Genomic DNA, 21,505 nt, shown 5'->3' on the forward strand with positions numbered 1-21,505 from the left:
AGCGTTGGAAGTTAGTCTGTGTAGTTTTATTCTTAATTCTTTTTTGTTGTACTGCAATAGTGGTTGTAGCTCCCTTGATCTCTGCAAGAGGCGGAGGGCAGCGTCTCTAGACAGTTAAAACAGAGTTTGTAATTAAGTCATGGAGGATGAGATCTCGAGGGTGGAAGACATTGTAGACACCTAGATGGAGACGGAGAGAGACAAGAGGCAAACTTATCTGCAACAGACACTGAGACCATATCCTTAACAGAGAATACTGTTACAGCCGGATTACTTCACTCTGATTCTTTGGCTCACAGTTGGAGTGAGGCACAACAGACTACAAGCTTGGGTTTCACCAGAAAAAGGGTGACACAGATAGAAGAAAAAAGAGAGCACTGTAGTCTGAACACCAGTCGCTCAGTTACTGTTGAACTGCAAGTCCTGACCTTAGGAAGTGATCTTCACCAACGGCCGCACAAGAAGTATCACTTCCTGAAGTCATCAATCAGTGTGAGAGGAGGAGGTTCACCAGAGATCTGCTCTATAGAGTGAAGAAGTCTGCCCCTGTTGACCCCGCTACTAACTCTCAGATCCCATTACACCATATAATAGCCCTGTTTACAGTATTCGAAACGATGAGATTGTATTGGATTTCAGTTTATTGACTAATAAAAAAAACAAGAGATGTATTCTTTGTTTTAAACACGTGCTGTACATACGTTTTGATAAAACTACATGGGCCCAGTCACCTACAAAACTTTCTTTGATCCAAATTCAGCATCATGCATGCCAACCAAAACAGATTGAAAAATGCTGCATGAGAAACCAAACACTGTTGATCACTTCATTTACAGCCCTTAGATCCTTGCCAGGTAAAATATCAGAAATTGTACCTGATAATGGACAAGAGCGTGGGTACAAATGTGCAGGATTCTGGGGGGTTTTCATATAACAGGCAGTAAAAACATCTTTGTTTGCCCACACAAACACCCAACTGATCTTTTTGTTCTGCTCTTTTGAAGAAGTTAAAAAAAGACTTAATAATAATTGCACTTTTTTTTTTTAACCTTTTTTAATTTTTAAATTTTTTTTTTTTTTACATTACTCTACAACCAATTCTACTGAGCAGTTTGTGAGACAGTGGTATTTCCAGTTCACTTATCTGAGTTGACCAACTGTGTAGGGTAGGGATTTACTGGTAGGAATTCTGTAAATCAACACATGCAACTTTTTGCTTCATTCAAGGTATGCACTATACACAAAACACATTACTGCCAATTGTATCACATTATTTAACAGGTTGTGGTAACATGCGCAGAAACACAGCAATGCACCAGCAAAGGCAAGGAAGAAAAAGACTCCTTGCAACAACAGCTTGGATATTAACAGTGCAGGTTTAGAAATGTTAGGCTTTGCTGATGTTTTATGCAGAAGAAACGCATCCTTGTGTTTTGTTAGACCCCAAGGATGCACACAACACAGAATGTAAACAAAACACTGGAAAACTCCACAGGGCACCTTTAAATGTTTGAATGAATCAAATTGCCTTGCAGTCCTATGCAGCATTTAGCTTCTTTTAGACCCTCGTTTTGAAACAAAATGACTCTCCTTGAGCTGCGATACATATTTCTTGAGTCTCATTGCTCTCCTCAGACCCTCTTATTAAACAGTAGTCAGACAATGTTTCCAGCTAACAAGCTTGTCAAGCAGAGTATTCGTGGTGAAGCAAGTTGAGCATCCAGAGCGCTAAAGACTTTCTGTCAGGATACAGTGAAGACCAAAGTATCGGAGTATTGGACTTTGATTCGTCTGGTGGCTAGAAGCATGACTCCAATGGGATGCTCATGTTACACTCTCTCTGCTTGGTTAACATGTTAGACAACTGCTTGATCCTCTGATGGTACGTCCATGCTGTTATTTCATACTTTGTTTTAAGAAGAATTGTTTTCTCATCATATTACATCATCTAGCCTCTGAAGTAAAACCCTGGCCTCTCTATTCTACCTCTGTTTATTACCACAAACATAGAATATGAATTAATTCAGCTTTGATTTAAAAGATCCAAATTGACATCAGTTTCAATAATTTCTTGTAGTAAAAGTTTAGATGTTTAAAGATGCTGCCTTTCACACCGCACCATGACCCCTTAACCCCATCCCTAAACACATCCCGGCTCTAATCACCACTGACACTCTAAATGAATACTGATTTATTCTGCCATGTTGTGCGGCTGCTGGTGTGATATATGATAATGAAGATCTTAGGCTGTAACTTCACATATCTCATCACCCACCGGATCCATGGAGACCACAGGTCTGCTGTGTTGAGACGCAGTGTTTAATATTCTTTACCTTCAGTGATGTCAGTCTATCTGCAGCTGTTAGTCACTTTTAGTAAGAAGTTCAGTCAGTAGCATGAAGGAACAGTAAAATCAGTTGATATTTTTAAATGTTCATGGAGGTGACACCAGTGTTCTGCTGAAATACTGTTAACACTCTGGAATACTTGGAGTTATGACATGGTTTCTTTAAAGGGATTGAACCATATGTTTTTTTCAGGGCTGATACCGACAACAATTAGAGCAAATTAGAATAACAAGTGATGGAATGTAACTAACTACAATTTCGAGTACTGTTTGAGTATTTCCATTTTTCTACTACTTAATTCATCCCCTCCACTGCATTTAAATAATAACTTTAGGTATTAACTACTTTACAGATTTAGATTATTCAGTGTTGATAGGCTTTTACTTGTGATGTGCAACCAGATCAGATAGTGTTGTGGGTGGGACAATGAGTGAGACCACAGACAGAGGGTGCTGCATCAGAGCCAAAGTAGTGCATTTTTAGAATATATTTTTTTAAAGCTGAAGATCGGAAACAAAAAAGCATTATACCATACGATTACTCTGGCATAGGGGCTACAAAATAATTGCAGTAATATCCAGGTTCCCTCTAATATCAGTGTACTTGAAATAGGATCATGCTGGAGTGACTTGCAAAATACTTTGCTAGCAGTGTTAAAATTAAGCAGATATAATAGATACATATAAAAATGATAGCCGCCAACCAGGTAACAAATGAACCAACACAACAGCATTTGAAATGGATTGAATAATCTTATTTTTCACATGCTGCATGTTGTAATGCATCATTTTGTGTATAACTCCATTTAACCACACTTCCTTGTGTCCCAGTGTGCCATTTTACATCTGCTAAACATTGATTTGAGATGCAGGACTATCTTCGCACAATATCGTACATGCTGTCAAACAAATATCACAGAATAAACGGCATCATCCTGTCCGTGTATGTGTGTTCCCATCAGGGCTCCATCTGTCTGTGGAGTCTGAGGCCCCCTGCTGGGGACATCTAGTGTCACAATCTTGTCTCCCTGCAGACGGTGGAGTTGAGATGCAGAACTTGATTACTGATTTTTGTTGAATGTTTTAAGTCTTTCTCACAAAGTGCTAGAGCTCCTTGCTAAGATGTTATTTCCTATTACATGTCTGCTTTCTTTTTTGAACACTTGATCCTCATGAATTCTGCTTGACACAGTCAGAAATCAGGTTTTGAGTAAAAATGCAGAAGCGTTGAAGGAGAAAGAGTATTGATAATATCATCGGAGGATGATTTAAAGTTGGATCAAAGTTGGGATTGGATTGTTTGACAGAATATGGGTAAATGTATCTTTTGGTACTGATCAAGATACCAGCAAGAGACCTGTGCTCATTTTTACCTTGGTTGATTAAGTTTTTACTATATAAGGACAGGTTTGTCTAGATTTTATATTTTGACCCTTTTCAGCAGCTACCCTCAGCAGCTACCCTCAGCCTCAGACTGACCTGTGAAGTCTTATATATGCATATTACAAGACTAATTACTCATATCCATTACACTAATTAAGTGGAGTACAAAGGTCTGACGCTCAATGAATGAGGATGTTTTCCCTGGATCTTTCAACTTCATCATCTGGTCGGTCTGACTCAGAAAATAAAGCGAAGAATCAATTATGTAAATCATTTAACAGAACTTATGATTCACACTTGATAGACTAATTTGATGTGTTTCCTTAAGTGTTTCCTAATAATTCCTCACAGAGCCGTGTCAAAAGGGAGTGGGGGTAGAGCCTGTGTGGGCACGCTGACTCAGATGTTTTAGACATAACAGTATTTCAGGGGAGTGTTTTATGTTCTCCTTTGGTGTGGATATTGTATTGAGGACACTTGAAATTGTTGGACTGATCATACAAGTGTTATTGCTGGATAAGACAGCAGTAGTTTGTACTAAAACTCTTCCTCTAAACTAAACCCTTTACTCTAACCCCCCATTCCCCATCTTTGTTTCATCTCTCGTCTTTAACCATTCCTCACCACGACCCCCTCCCCTTCCCGGCCTCTAGCGCTATATTAGTGTGGGCTTCATCTAGCACTGTGATGCTAACAGCCTATTCTCCTTGCTCATCCTCTCCTGACTGAGCGGTTAGCCTGCAGCGCTAGCAGCACTTTACACAGGGAACACTAACAGAAAGGCTATAACAGCCTTTCTCTCAACCACCCTCACTCTCTCCTCATCTCTTTGTGCTCTCCTCATGGGTGCTGCTTTTTAATCTGCCTCTCCCTCAGGTTGGTTAGGGGCAAGCTGTGGCATATATTAGCAGACATTATAGAGGCTCAGAACCTCATACTATATAGCTGCGTGTGTGTGTCCTGCTCTTTGTTAAATGCCAGTTGTAGGAAGAAGCCACAAGCTATGATTAAATTGCTATTAAATATCTTGGCCACCATCTTATTATGATTATGATATTGGTAATTTTATAAGAAAGTTGACTTTCTCTGGTCATTCTGCATGTCACTGTAAAAGAAATATTGAGGATTTGAGTCATTTCTGTACAGCAATAGAAATGTTCAAATACTGAAAAGTTGTGCTTGATCAATGTTTCATTACATTGATATGTATGTTCTGATGACTTGTGGTTTGAAAAATAATTTCACAAATCAGTTCTTTGTATTTTGGTATTTATTTTCAGGACCAATGCCAGTACAAGACCTGTGTTTCAATAACAAAATAAAACTTCTAACAAGCATGATCACGCTGGAGTAGTTTCTCCAAGAAATCTTGTATTACCTCTGCAGGGTGGTTATGTTTGTTATTTTTGGTGTGTCAGCAGGTTTACACAAAAACTACTTAACAGATTTGCATGAATCTTTGATGAAGGCTGCTTCTCAACCCAGAATAAACCCCATTAACTTTTGGTTACAGGCATGGATCCTGGATTTTTTTCTCACTTTCTTCAACATTGTGAGATAGGGCAATACTTTTTTTTTTATTTCTCAAAGAGTAATGTGTGGATTTAGGTGGCTGGTATAATTTGATGCTGATCCTAAAAAGTTAAGCAGTTATGGGCGGTTTAAAATGTTGAACGATACAGGGCTCGTGTTTGATTTCAGATCAGTTATTTCCTTTCAGCTGTTATGGCATCTTTGGGCTTTTATTTTGAAAAGCAAATGCACTCGGGCCTGTCATGGCAGCTTTGGGAGGTTACCAGACGTTAATAGGCATGATGCAGCGACATTCATGCAGCGCTTTAACATACAGACATGGAGGAAGAACACCAGCTTACATATTTGGCAATAGTTCGGACTGGACTTGGAGCCAAGCAAACAAGAACTGATAATATAACCTTTTCGCAATATTTCGGTGCAACAATATTGTGATATCAAATGTGGGATAGCACCCAGGCCCAGTGGCCAAGAGGAGCTGTGATAACTTGATGACCCACCACCTTTTAAGAATGAGATAAATCAATTCAATTCAAACTTAAATGTAAAAATAATCTAATTATTATTTAAACCACGACATGATTGGTCAAAGAACTCTGTGCAAAGTGCAAACTTTCCATTCTTCTCATTGAGTTTTCTACCAATTTGGTTGTTAGTATTGAGTTTCATTAGTAACCAGTAGTACCATAGATGTAATTCTTGACCAAAATGGGAGAGACATTTGTAGTGTTTACTGTCAGGTCACTGATGCTGCATCGTAGATATGCTACCGAACTGACTTTTGTATTTTAAATGATCATCACAAGTGTGTGTCTATGTTGATTGAAATCCCTTTGCTGTCAACAGACATTAAACTTGGAGACACACAAGCAAAGAGACACATTCTCACAAGGAAGTAGGCCAACGCAAAGACACACACACACACAAACACACAGCAGGCATTTCATAGACTGCCCTCCACCAATCACAGCGCTCCGCTCATTGTGAACACACACACACACACACAGACACACACACTGACCGAGCTCTGAGCACTGTATCAGTGTCCCTGGTCGCCTATTGATTAGTCATGCCTGGCTGCTGTCATGTGCAGGAGTCCAGGGGAAGCCCCTAATTGGCTGATCCAGGAAAGAGGGAGAGAGAGAGAGAGTTGGAGAGAGAGAGGGGGGCAGACACTGAGAGAGGGAGGCAGCATAGAAAGATGAGAGAGGCTGAGAAAGAGAGTTGTTCATAGAGATGTGGCCTAATATCAAATCATCATGACAGAAAGACAAAACGAGACAAGATGAAAGAAGGAAGACGAAGAAAATTTTACTCTTTCTAACCTTAATTCCTCCTGGACGGACAGAATGAAGACGAATCTGAAAACAAAAAGAAATCAAACATAGGAAGTTGTTCAAGTGTCTCTACTTTCCTTTTGGAATATACCAGTCAAACTGCATCGCCTACAGATTGACCAACACTCGAGATGCAAAGCCCGATGACATAGGGGGATAATAAGAGTTACTCTGAGTTGGATTGAAGTGGAGCGTAGTCTTCCATTGGAGCGCATGAACGTACTCACATCCTCTACAGAAGCGGAGACATCCTGAGAGAAAGCAGGACTGAAGAGAGGCTTGTCCAAGAGGTCCCGCTGCTTCTTCTTGAGACCGCACCTTTTATCTTACTATTGACCCTGTTACCCAGAGCGATGATAAGAGGGTCAGTCTACCCCTAAGGGGAGGAAGCCAAGAAGAGGAGGCTTAAATGTTGCACTAAAGGAGGATGCTTCACTTTGCTGGACTTCAAATCCATGAGGGCGAAGAAATGGAAAAAAGGAGGGATTGTATATTAATATTCTGATATTCCAGTGATCTTAACTCACCGAGGCACACTGGTATACTGCAGAGAGAGAGAGGAAAGGAAGGAATACCAACTTCTTACTGGACATAGAGGGGGATTGGTTGCTCTGGAGAGGCATGACCTACATTATTCGGACACAAGTGATTCTGAGGAGCTACCCTCTTTTGTCATCTCGGTAAAGAAGACGATCTGGTGAGACTGACACAAAAGATAAAGAAGATCTCTTTGTGACTTTTTCTATATCTCGGTAGCTATGACCACTTATTTCCACAGCCATGAGTTCTGTTGTAGCCCCAAGAAGCCCAGCAGTGGTGCCACCAAGAGCAAATCTGGCAAAGGGAAGGCCAAGTCAGGGAAGGGCCACTCGCACTCGAAGCACAACCAGAATTTACTGCAAATACAGACGCCGAATCACCAGCTGCAACCTTCACCACTGCACTCACCAAAGCACCATCCCCATTCGCCACAACATGGCTGCCATTCGCCGAAACATCTGCTCCTTTCTCCCTCTCCTAGCTACTACTACATAGCACCAACCTCTCCAAGTCATCAGCTGGCTCCACCATCGCCAACTTGCCAGCTGGCTCCACTATCGCCAAATCGCCTACTGCACTCGCCAAGTCACCACCAGCTTCACCTATCACCAAGTCACCACCAGCTTCACCTATCACCAAGTCATCATCAGCTTCACCTATCACCGAGTCATCATCAGCTTCATGTCTCACCAAGTCATCATCAGCTGCAGCATCATTGTCAAAACCAGCAACAGTACCATCCGCCGCCATCGCCAGGTCACCTGCTTCCCTCACAATCAACGCATCAGATCTGCCACCAACAACAGCAGCAGCAGCAGGTGCAGCTCCATTCACCGAGTCACCTCTCGTTGTTCCAGCAGTATCAACACCAACACTATACTCCTCCTCTTCCTCACGCCTCCCAGTCGCTGTCTATCCACCCCTTTCACTCACCACAGCTCCCCCTGTGCTCAGCGTTGGGTGGATATGGGTGGAGCACGTTGCCAACCAACCTGGCCACTAGGGGCTCCAGAGGAAAGTTTCCCAACCTGAGGGACAGCGTGAAGAAGAGCCCCACAAAGAGCAAAGCCAAGGGCAAGGCTGGGAGCCGGCCGTGGCCCAATGACACCTATATCTGGACCGCACATTCAATGGAGGCGCCTACACACGCACCGCCCATACACCACTTTCCGCAAATAAAGGCCCATGTGCAGGTAGGTTGGATGGGTGGATACATGCAGTAGATGGCAGTATATAAGGTAATATTAGGCTGAAAATTACACTTTTTTGTACACGTAATTGTGTACACTTTTACACAATTACACTGAAAATGTAATTTTACCTAATACATACTGCATACAGTCATTGGCGCTGACGGGGTCTCTGAAGTTCATTTAATCTTTACTGATGTCCTCTTTTAGAATTGCCTTAAAATTGTATTAAAAAGAAGACATCTCTATCCAATTTACTAAGCAGCCGACACAGCTGAAGCATGCAATGCGGGCTTGATTCTACTGTTTACTGTTTATATTGTTTGAAGACACCAAAAGCGTGCAGACATCTTGCTGCTAGGCTAGTTTAAGATGGTGGTCAGTCCATTTGCACGTGTACGCATATAAAATCAAAGACACCATGCCTGAAAGCCTTCTCATGGTACAGTGTCTTGTAATAGGGTGAATGGTGTCTCAGCCACTGTGACACCATTCACTCAGCCACCTGTAACTTCAGTGAGAGGGTAGGATCACAGCGTTTACTTCAAGATACAAGTTTTCAACACATAAAATTGCTATGACGTAATGAGTATTGTTTGTAGTTAGCATCTACATTACGTCTGACAAATTGTTACAGACCTAGGATTTGAATTTAGGACACTGCTGTTCCACTCAGAAACTGTGGGGGGGCGCCAAATCGCACCGAAGGCCAATTTCTACATAATATTGCTTTAACCTAATTCTGCTTCTAATAGTCAAAGGATTCCTGTCAAGATATATAAGACACAAAATGAATGATGGGAACAAGAGAGACGAGAACACATGTAATTTGTGACGTCCTTCTCCATCAAACACACAATGTCACCATGTCTCCACAGTACTGGCCGCTGTAAATTAAAATCTGACCGCATTTTTGAAGTGAAAGCTAACTACACCCATGTTGGCATTGTCTTTGTCGTGCTTCAGTGCTGTTCCCCACACAAACCTGCACTCTGAGTTGTGTACAGAATTACAGTAAATGCGTAGTGCGTGTGGGTTGTGGCTCTCACTTTTTCTCTCCGAGGGTTGCTGAAAGTAATTTTGAGAAGCTAACAGAAACACAGACCAAACAGACTGTGGGTAAATGAGAAGTTTACTGAAATAACTCATCACAAAATAGAGCCTGGAGTTAGTTGAATATCACAGAATGATGGTGCATTAGTAGCAGTGGACTTGTATTTTGTATTAACTGTACTACAGTGAGCTAAGAAAGAGAATGCAGCACGTTAGGCGCCTGTTATTGGTTGAGTAGTTAGTGTGTCGCACATCTGCTGTGGGAACATTGAGCAGAGATAGCAGGTAGTAGAAGTCTGATTAGTGTGATTAGCACAGCCGTTCTGATTTGATTAGAGTCACGCCCCATCTGATTAGCTCATTAGTCAAATGGAGTCTCATTGCACATGAGGAAGATCGTGATACTAGGAATACTTTTGTGTTCAAATGTGTGTCTTCATGTCTCAACACTGCCTTTTCTGTACTATAAAGGAAAAATACTGTATAGCTGAAGCTGTTATCGTATTGTGGTACATTGCACTGATTGATTATTTAATGAACCGCTGCTGTGCATCATTTTAGGATCCTTGATTTCCGATTATCCAATCTCGAGGCATCTGTTAACTGATAATTGAATTAGAATGACGATTGTGAAGTGCACTGCTGGATAATCATTTCCCAATCCCCCCCTCCCCACACACACACACCCACACACACACACACACTTTATTAAAGTTCCTCTCGTGGCCCAAAAACTCACCTCTGTTCATCCAAATTGTTGCAGTTTCTTCCATAATGTAACTCGTGTCTGCCCTCATTTAGTATGAGCGGATCGAAATAGTCCCTCTATCTCCACCCACCCCTCCATCCTTCGCCTTCAGCTCAAGCTCATGTTTTGCTGCAACTTAACTAACTTTTTCAGTCACATCGGTCGTAACTATCGCCGTCCAAACCCCCCAAAAAAATCATACTTGGCAGGCTGACATTATCTTGCATGTTACAGAGGTTATAAAACGTGATTTTCATTAGAGGGGGCCTTTAACAACCATCCTGCTCAGCCTGAGAAGAACGATGATGACGAGACCAACCAGAGATAGTCTGGATCTCTTTCTAAGCTGTGCTGTGCTGGACTGAACCAGGCCATAATGCCACGGTAACACAGCTGGTGTAACAGCAATTATGTAACGGCTAACAATCAACAATCAACAATAGTGCAACAAAAATGCTGTCTGGATATGATTGTTGTGTTTTATGTGTATTTGTGTGTGACACTTGTTTGTTTATATTTGCACGTTTGTTCTTTTGGCCTTTTCATGTAACACAGTCTCTCTCTCACACACACACACACACACACACACACACACACACACACACTGACACACTCATATTGATGTTACATAAGTGTGCAGTCTGACATGTCGTGTCAATAGAATCGCCAGCTGACTAACACACTGGATTTGTCGCTCTGTGAATGACACATGGGCAGAGTCACACACACACACACACACACACACACACACACACACACACACACACACACACACACACACACAGCAGTTGTGCACTGTGTACGCTGCTGTTGTTAAAATGGTGAATGAGTCAGGTGAGGTTAAGCCAGTCAAGTTATGTTTAGGCAGGTAAAACCGTGAAGTCATCGTGAAGGTATTTTAGGTTGTAGTAGCATCAGCTGAGAATGCTCCTTACTCACAAGAATGTGGGGTCAAATCAGATGAGTCTGTGTTAAAAACAACACCCAACTTATCTTTAATTATTCTTCAACTGGTATTTGGAACAGTCACCACTTAATTGACTAAATATGTAGTTACAGAGTGAAGCATCGACTGGTTGTCTTTGTCTGTATGAATCGATTGATGAACACAGTTCGGGACCTCATGACCTTTTGACTTGCCCACTTGGGACCCCACATCACAGTGAATGGCCTTAGTGTGAACTTGCTTTAAATGGTGCAAAGTATCCATTATTTTATAAGAAAAAACCTTTACATAAACATAGAGAAAATATTTTGCTAAACAGAAATATATTTTTTATCACCATCGATCTTTAATGGTTTTTGACTGCTCAGATTTATCTAGAAAACTTTGTGGTAGTGCCTGACCAATATATCGGTTGGTGAATAATATCAGGATATTTCACAGATATCGGTATCAGTACAAACTGTATGTTTTCTGATATGCGCCAATATAAAAACTTTGTTTTAAATATTTAATCTCAGGGAAAGGTGCTTGTGATAATGATTAAATTCAGAGTGAAAATGAACTGCAAAAAAGTGAGGAAAACTTCTTGGACCCATCCCTTTATCCAAAGCCACACAAAAAGTTAAAGGGGTCTATCCTGGCCAGGAGCCCAAGCTCCTTTCAAGTTTTGTGGAAATATGTTCAGTGGACATACAAAGCATGACCTCCTTGGCGGAGGTGAGCATCACATTTGAATTGCCACATTTAGGTGATGTGTCAGGCACAGTGCCTAATATGTGTAGTGTCAATACATTTACATATACATTTAAGTACTGTCAAATACTTTTAACTCCACTAGCTTTATTTTAAAACTAAAAGATATGATGCATTAATACTCATTAAATTGCCCAATAGTATTCTTTGCAATTTAATAGTTCTTAGATATTAATGTATCAGTAAAAATATCCAACTCTGACACGGCCCATTCTGCTGCATAATGAGCACTTTTACTTTTACTTTTGACTCTTCAAATACATTTTGTTTATACACATCTGTACTTTTCTGCTGTTTAAATGCAGGTCTTGCTTGCTTAAGTTTTATTTAGCAAAAAATCTGAAGGCTTCTTCAACTACGGACTCTCATAGCTTGAGAGATTTCGTGCAGTTGTGCCACTGAGGTTAAAGACTGAAGACTTGTGTGAATGTATAAACCATAAGGATATAGTGTTTTAGTTTTTCTCTGAGTCAGATCTCAGAATATTTGTGATAACAGTTGCTTCATATAGAGCACAATAATACAGTAGATCATCTTTACCATCTACTTGTAACTATCGCTCCTCTTTATTCACATCAACACACACAGATCATAACAGCTGCAGCTGTCAACATGACCCTTACTCTCCCCCCTCAATATCCATGAATGTTACTGTACTGCCCCTCGCCCCACCCACCCCCCCTCCATCTCCTTCTTTCACAGTGTCCCTCCACTCTTGTCCTCCCACCATTCATTTTCACTCTTTTCTACTCATGTCTGGGGTTTGTGTTCATCTGTCTGCACCCTCTGCTGCTCATCGCTGTTGTTGAGCAGGCAGATCTGACTCCTCCCACGATGCCTATAATCCCTCTGATCCCCATCCCCTCCTCTCTCTCCTCATTCTCGTCCCCTCTCTCTCTGTCTGTTCCCATGTGGGATCAGGCATCCTGTCAGCTTGACTGACAGACAGTTGGACATGTGGTAGAGAGAGAGAGAGAGAGAGAGAGAGAGAGAGAGAGAGAGAGAGAGATGATATTTGTGTGTGTGTGAGAGAAGATAAAGGAGTAGAAAAGGGGGGATGAGAGAGGTAGAGATTAGTGTAGAGGGATTGATGCTATTGCTGCTCTGTTGCACATTGATGCCGTGAAGTGAAGTCCAGGTGGACTGTCCATTTGGTTGGGTAGCTTGTTTGATGCTCGGTTAGCTGGTTCGTTTGTGAAGCTTTTTTTGGCTGCAGAACAGGAGCTGGAGCTTCAGATTATCTTACATGGACTAGTTTGCTCGTAACTGGTTTGCTCGAGGAGACTAAACTTGCAGACGCTGGACTGGCAAGCACTCAATACTTTCTGTGGAGAAAGTAAGAGGAGGCGAGGGACAAAGTAGACAAAAGATGGGGACTGATGCCCCCCTCGCAAATACAAGGAAGAAAAGACACCTTGTGGGTATTTATTAGCGAGTGTGTGGTTTGTTATATACTGTGCTTGCGTAGGAAGCAAGAGGAAAGATAATGTCAATCATCTGCTGCTGCTCTAACCCTAGCTGTGCTGTGCTCGGCTGAACCAGGCCATAATGAGGTTGAAATACAATAGAATAGAGAGTATGACTATTAGAGTACAATCTAAAATGTAAAAGTTCAGGGTTGTGATATAGTACTTTGTGGTACATTCCAGTGTGGCAAACAGTGTAGTACATTAGTATTGTCCAATATAAGGGCTGTGCAGTATGTCATGCGGTGTATGCTGTCGCTCCGCGGTGGTAATCTGTAGCAGATGTACTCAACATGCTGTACCAAAACATGAGACGAGTAAGTCACAGTACATGTACATGTGTGTTTATGTGTGTTAAGTTTTATAGTGAACAAAATCAGTAATCTTGGTAAAGAACTGTATGTCGCTGGTTTTCATGATGATATCCTTCAACTTCAGTGTTTAAGAAGTCTCATGTCCTCTCTTGCAGGCCAACCCCCCTCCAGTGGTGGTCAACACCGACAGCGTCGACACCCCCCCATATGTGAGTACTGATTCAAATTGTTGATATCGTCAGTGATACTAAATTTAAACCAATTCCAGGCAAAGGCAAATAAGGTGAAGTCACACAGATCCAAAATACAGATTAGATTACGTAATGGTGGCAGGAACTGGCCTGACGTTGGTGAGAATTTAACATAAAACATAGAGATCACAATCTCTGATGGTAAATGGCTATTTAAGTTTGGCATTAGGCTGCATGGTGTGGTAAAAAAGTTATTTTTTGATTATTTTGACAGATATTTTCGTTTGCAATATGATTCTTTACTAATAGGGACAATCATTCTTGCATCACAATTTTCATTTTCAATAAAAAACAATTAAAATCAAAATTATGTGACATTTGTTGGGGTCTGTATCAAACAAATGTTTTTCTGATGTCCAAGGAAGAAAACTTGTAGACCAGGCATCTCTGCAGCAATACTGTTATAATACTTATACTTCAATATGTTGCTATTTTGTCAAACATTTTAACTTTAAATTCAGCTTTTGCAATTTGGACATTGCACTTTGCCATATTGGGATTTCCAAATTATTTAAATTAATGTGCAGCCCTAATTGAGCGTACGCTGCTCTGTTGAGATTCTGTGGTGGTTACAGTGTGAATGCCTCCAGTGTAGGAATTTATACAATGTATACATTATACATTTTACCTGTTAACTGTGAATTTGTCCATTCATTGCGTATCTGATTTAGGTCAAAAACTTATATTATGATCACAATCCTCGATCTACTGTAGGTTACAATCTTTTTTATTGCTCTTGAAATGCCCTGTTTACTGTAGCCAGACTTGATTTTCTTAATAACAGACACGATATTGCATTGAATGTTCTTTTTTGGGAAAATGTCCTCATCAGCCATGCCGCTCGCTATAAATCTGTCAAATCAACATTGCCATCTAGTTACATCACTATTGGTATGTTCACATCGCACAGATCAGATATAGTCAAAGAAGTAATGTGAAGTTTAGAAAAAGAAATATGAGGACATTAAATACCTCAGTCTTTCCAATTTGCCTGAAAAGTCGATTTTTGATCTCAAATTGTCAGATCACCCACCACTAATCTTAATTTATCTCAAGTGTTTAAATTATCATATTCACTTTTGGATACAGAGTAGGAGGAGAACTGGAAATAGCTTTGCCAAATCACAAAATATATATTTTTTTTCTAGCATTACTCAGACGAAGAAATTATCCTGCCTTTCTTTAACCTGCTCCATGTGGTCAATATAAACAAACATTTACTGTAGGAGGAAATAAACCAGCCCAAGCTGACCAATCACAGACTTTGTGGTTTCTACATAACACATCTATACAGAATCATTTTCTAACTCTGCTGCCAGTGTTAATACATTCCAGTCGACCCACGTCTATAAGGATTCTACATAAACAAGACACGTTAATGTTGTCTGTGTTTAGGTCGAAAAGACAGGGGTTTTTTTAGATTTTACATAACTCTTATCTTGTAGAGAGCTTCCATCAGAAATTCTTGTCTAGTATCTAATAGTTGTGTGGCTTCTTAATCATTTATATCAAATCTTTCTCTCTGTTTAATGAACAGTCATAAACATGTAATATGAAGGGTCATTGTACTGTGTAAAGACTTGCAGTACCGTTTGAAGCTTCTACTAAAAATGCTTAGTAAGTTCATTATTTCTCCCCGATAAAATTGCACGAGATATAGCAGCATCGTGGATTTAGACGGAAAGCTCCATCCAGAATTAGATGGATCCAGATGTCATTTTACTGGTAGCCAGCTGCCACCGAGAATCAGTGCCTGTTGTTGTTAGATAAGTTTATTATGTAATTACTGCAGAATTACTCCCTGCTGAACTGCCCGGAATGTAACACAGAGAGGAGAGAAAAAGATTTATCTCATGCAGATTTCACTGATATGATTGCTGATTGTTATTTTTTTCCAAAGAAACGAGATTCATGTATTGAAACAAATACGGAAAAAGTTAATAGATGCTGAAAATGAACCAAAGGTGCTATGTGTCTTAAATAGGTAAATACATTTGGAGCAGGGAATCATGCAGTATTCTAGGTGTGTATGTTATGGTGTAGATTTGTGTGTGATACTGCAGTTTACTGTAGTTAGTTCATGTGTGCTGCTACGTCAAACAGTGCTCTCTGGAATACCAAAGACAACTTTCTCCTTGTAAAACATATATATATATATATATATATATATATATAAGGGCTAAAAGGCTAATCTGATTTGATCTTATCTAATCTAAATTTAAACACACCACAGATGAACAAGGCAATCTTTACCAACTGTGCCTACAGGAAGTATCACGCTTTATTTACATAATAATAAGGAACTATGTTAAACTGGAAATATCATAAGAAAATCACACAAAATTGGAGCCTCCAGCTTTTAATGTCATTGTTCTCATGTCCTCATTTATTTCAGAATAAAACAATGTTTTATGTTTATAGTAAATTCAGTGGTAGGTGATGGCAGAAAAGCTGCACATGGTGGCTGATGAGAGATTGTGCCCTCTGTTTGAAACGACAGAAATTCAAAATCTAAACTAATCTGACTGCACAGAGACACAGATTACAGCCAAGGGGATTACATGGGCCATTGGGATGCCACTCGACCACTCTGTGTGTGTGTGTGTGTGTGTGTGTGTGCCTGTGTGTATGTGTGCATGCGTGCCTGTCTGCAGCAGCTATAGCAGGAACAAGACACTCATCTCCCAGTACAAAATATATAATAGTCTGCCGCTCGGCTCAGATTTAATTCCGTGTGCCGTTCATTCAGTCAGGAAATACAGACGTTAATATGTTTTATAGTACCGGCAGTCCTGGCTGAGCAACGTGATTGGCTCATGGGTAATTCACCAGGGATGTTCTTAAATATGACATCAGAGATACATCATCATTAAGTACGCATTACCAGTTTAATCTCTGGGATTCATGCGTCATTCATAAACAACAAATGTCGAATGTCACTTTTGTCTGATTCTGATATTTGTTTGACCTCATGAGTGAATTATTGACCTGACAATCAGCTTAAAGTTAAAGAAACGACCTAAGTACTGTACTTAAGTACAAATCTTCTGCCACTTGCTACCCCGCTACAATTCAGAAAAAAATATGAGTAGTTAGTTAGTTAGAAGCGACTGATGAAGATGAAAAAAGTGAAGACTTTTGACTGTAATTGTGATGAAACTATTTTAATTCTTTGCTCTCTGGCATCAGTAAGAAATCCCTCCCCCAAAATTCTGTTGCCAGGATTTTAACTCAGGCTGGGAAACATGACCACATTACACCGCTTCTATTTTCCTTACACTGATTACCTGTTGCTTTTATTATAGGATTCGAGGTTTGAGAGATCTTTCGTTGCGTTGCGTCCCATTCCGCTCACTGTGATCCCTGCTAGCATCATTCCTTGTTCCAAGCTCTAGATTAATGCACGAAGGTCGTTGAGCCTTTGCAGTTGCAGCATCAGGGCTGCAGACTCTGTCTCATCTTTTAAATCACTTTTAAGAACCAAATGTTTAAAAAATTGCTTTCAGGTGATTTTATTTAGCTTGCTTTATTTGCTTTTAGTTCAGTTTTTTATTGCTTTTATTAACTGAGTTTTGAAAGGTGCTATCTAAATAAAGCGTTTTCATTTTCTTCTCATGTATTTGTAATAATTTTTGAGGTCTATGCTATTGGTTGGACAAGGTTGTGAAGGTGTCACTTTGGGCTAATTGTTGTTTTTTTTAATTTCCAAATTTTTACAAGCTGATCAATAAATTGAATAATTTAGAAAATAGTCAGAAGATCAATTAATTGTGAAAATAATCATTAGCTACAGTCTTAAAGAGTTAAAAATGAGCTCCATCTCAAACAACACCAACCATAAAATCCTGATTTTATATAGAAACATGAGCAAAAATAATCACGTGAAATAGTAAAATAACATTACAGCGATAATAGGGGATATTACTTTCAAGTAAATTTTCCTGATTATTAAGTACACTGAAAATGCAAGACTTTTACTTGTAACCTTTTCTAAATACTTTCTGAATACTTCCCTTACCCCCTCTGAGGGGGTAATGATGTGTATATGTATATAGTGACTCAGAATATTTAATGCAGATACATGAACTTTACTGTAAAGTCAAATTAACGTTTTAGTGTTCATTATAGGAAAACAGCGTTCTGTGTTTACTCTGAATTGACACACTATTCTTTTCTTCCTCCTCTTCTCTGACAGGTCAATGGAACAGAAGCAGACTATGAGTATGAGGAAATCACGCTGGAGCGGGTAAAAACTTACATAAAACATACTCAACCAACATGTCTAATTATACACACTGTAGATGTACTCAGTCACATCAGCCCCTCGGTGACAGTACCTCCATCTGTTCAGACTGACCTCTGTCCTTCCTTAACCCTCCTCCACAATCACGCTAAGAACATCATCACTCCTGTCAAGAGCAGAGAATATTTTCCAACCCCTTTTAAACTGCAGGAACTGGAACCTGTGCTGAAACAACACCTCCCACCAAAGACTGAATAAAGCGTTAACAGGTCTTCTGCTTCTGATATTGATATCTTTAAGGCCTCTAGATTTTATACTTTTAAAGTTTTGAGTCAGTCAACAAATCACCGTATTTCAAAAGCTATAAAATCAGGCAGAGATTAAGTCCCTCACTTTCAAATCTTTTTGACACTATACCAAATGAGGGGAGTAATGTGACGTTTAAGGAAACAAACAACATAAATTACAGTCAGTGTTTTTACAGACTGGAGGTTTTGTCTTACTACACAGGCAAGTTATTTTATTTGCTTTGAAAATGTACTTCCTGCAGTTATCTTCACTAAGTCTGTAAACAATAATGGGAGAAGAAAACAAAGCAGTTAAGATACATTTATAGAAACAGATATTATATGGATAAAATCTTCAGCTCTCTCAGCTCTGACTCATCTCTCTCGCCTTCATATCGTCATTCTGCTTTGCTCCGTCCCACTGTTGGTCCGACTCCACTGACCTTATTTCCCTGTCCTCTCTATTCCTCGACCATCCTTCCCTACTTTCCTTTTCCTGATCCTCTCCCCCCCCTCTCTCATTATATTCCCCTTTCTCTCACCCTGCGGCTCTCTCTCTCCGTCCCCCTCTCTCTCTCACTCTATTCTCCTGTGACCTGGTTCTGTCTGCTTGACGGGATCTGCTTTAAAGACACTATGGACATACAGGCTAACACAGGCACAGACATTATACTAGCTTTAAACCCGGTGACAAAGCATGAGAGAGTGAAGAGACATCATCAGGTAATGAGTTCAGTTGACAGAGGTGGTCGATTATGTGTCATTTTGTAATAAGTGATAAATAAAGAGAGTTACATATCATGTTCTTTGTTCGGGTGATAAACTAGTTTTTGGCATTTTATTAAGATGGCGGTGGGAAGACTGTTAAATCCTCTTTATTCTCAGGAAACCAAACAGGTAAAAACATTTCAACTAGATATTCTGTGACCTAAAATACATCCATCCAGTCTAGTGGACATTATGCGCTGAAGGGTATATTCTTCATATTTACCTCCTGCTTTATTTTGCATATTTTATTTAAAATTATGATATAATTTACACTTGAATACAATTATTAAGCTGTATTATTAAATAGTCTTCAGACTGTCTCGAATTAACCGACTCAGACTGATGTGTATCTGGTTAAAAGTATTTGTAACATCCTTTAAACAGTTTAAAAAAATTTTTTTTTATATGTTTGGTTTTCTGGAAATAAAAGGATTTAACAGATATCCCTTAATCATGTCATAGACTGTCGATGCATTGTCTCCACTTCCACTTCTTCTAAAGGACCTATGTTGGGGAAAAAAAGTTATTGGCATAAATTTTAACTTGTAAAACCAAAAACCTGAAAAACATATTACTTGCTGATAAAATAATTTATGCACAAAAGGGTTAAAAGTTTGATTTCCTGTTAGATATATGGAACCACATTTCATAAAACTGTACAGGAACTCAATTATCTCAGATCATCGACTCTAGACTCACGCATCAAAAATAATATTTTAAAACCAATATGTAAGCTTATTTTTCTCCATTTAAACACTGTATGTGTGTGTGTGTGTGTGTGTGTGTGTGTTTGTGTGTGTGTGTGTGTGTGTGTGTGTGTGTAGGGTAACTCAGGTCTGGGGTTCAGTATCGCTGGAGGGACCGATAACCCTCACATCGGAGAAGACCCCTCTATCTTCATCACCAAGATTATACCTGGAGGGGCCGCAGCCCAGAATGGACGACTCAGGTACACACACACTAATAAACACACACACACACACACACACACACACTCACACACTCACACACACACACACACACACACACACACACACACAAATGTCAATAAGTCATTGACATTAGGGTTATTTCAGTTGTTCAGGAGAATGCTGCAACACTGTTTTGCTGTGAAGCTCCAGAAATGTTCTGTGGACTAAGAAAACCTTGCCTGAATAATGAAGATAATGCCTGAATTTTCATTTTTGGGTGAACTTATTCTTTGGGAAATGACTAAATACATTCAGATTGATTAATTATGTTTAATAAAACATTAGTAAAACCTGGCAGAGCAAATTTGATCAGTATTTATCAAGTCATTTTTAAAGCACACAACCCTGAACTGTCCTGCGATCCTGTATGCTGGCCTGCAGTGATGCAGTGATCATCCAGGTAACATGAATACACTCTCTGAAGTACATTATTGAAGTACTCATGCAACCCAACAAACAAGAGAGCACTGTACGCCAGGCATCTCCAAAGAGCCATCAAAGAACATTTAAAAGGGAAAGTAAGCTCTACTGAGAGGTCCCTGAGCAAGGCATTGATTGAATTAGCACGGATTGTCCTGCTTTTGTTGTGTCTGTTAAAGCACTTTGCAAACAGTTTTTAAAGGTGCAATATAAGCAAGACAAGTTTATTTGTATAGCACAGTTCAGACACAAGGCAACTCAAAGTGCTTTACAAGGGCATGAAATTACATTAAAAGACAAAAATGTAGATGAGTTATTATAAAAATGAGTCCAGTACACCTGCTCAGTCAGCTTTCTTTTATTTTTTTGACAAATACAAAGAAAAAACGCCCAATAACTGAAAAAAATGACGACAGCAGCTTGATCCCACTTTGCTTTTTCCCAACTAGACCTCTAGTTTCAGGGTAAAACACTGACATTTGAGTTTAGGAGGTGATGTGAATCATTTGTCTTCTCTATATACTGCTTATGCAAGTCAAATGACTTATTCCCTGTATGTGACTTTGCCGTGCAGGGTGAATGACTGTATAGTCCGCGTAAATGAGGCAGACGTCAGGGAGGTGACCCACAGCGGGGCTGTGGAGGCGCTGAAGGAGGCGGGAGGTCTGGTGAGACTATGTATACGACGCCGGAGGAGCCTCACTGAGAGAATCATGGATATCAAGCTGGTCAAAGGGCCAAAAGGTGAGGAAATACTGCAGAGATAAACTGAACATACGGCTGAGTCTGTAAGTAGTCAAATACAGACTTATTTTGAGTGTTGAAAGATTCTCCTATCCTATTGTCTGCTGTTAAGAAAACAAAGAAAAAGGACATGAACTGATGGCCAAAACTGAGAAAGGTTGATGACTCTTTTGATCACTCAAGAATATGAGCTGTTGACGTGTTCTCTCAG

At 39.9% G+C, this 21,505-nt stretch overlaps 1 protein-coding gene across 4 annotated transcripts in view; it reads left to right on the top strand.

Moving 5' to 3' along the window:
• dlg1a (discs large MAGUK scaffold protein 1a) overlaps positions 1-21,505 on the top strand; it is a 126,643-nt gene that overhangs the window by 62,859 nt on the left and 42,279 nt on the right. For all 4 annotated transcript variants that reach the window (XM_084354520.1, XM_084354521.1, XM_084354522.1 and 1 more), the window contains 4 exons: positions 13,766-13,819; positions 18,057-18,107; positions 19,984-20,108; positions 21,125-21,294. In XM_084354520.1, coding sequence (XP_084210646.1) covers positions 13,766-13,819; positions 18,057-18,107; positions 19,984-20,108; positions 21,125-21,294 — 400 coding nt within the window. The remainder of the gene's footprint in view (positions 1-13,765; positions 13,820-18,056; positions 18,108-19,983; positions 20,109-21,124; positions 21,295-21,505) is intronic.

This window comes from Pagrus pagrus, assembly GCF_965226575.1.
Source record: "Pagrus pagrus genome assembly, chromosome: 6".
Lineage (NCBI taxonomy): Eukaryota > Metazoa > Chordata > Actinopteri > Spariformes > Sparidae > Pagrus > Pagrus pagrus.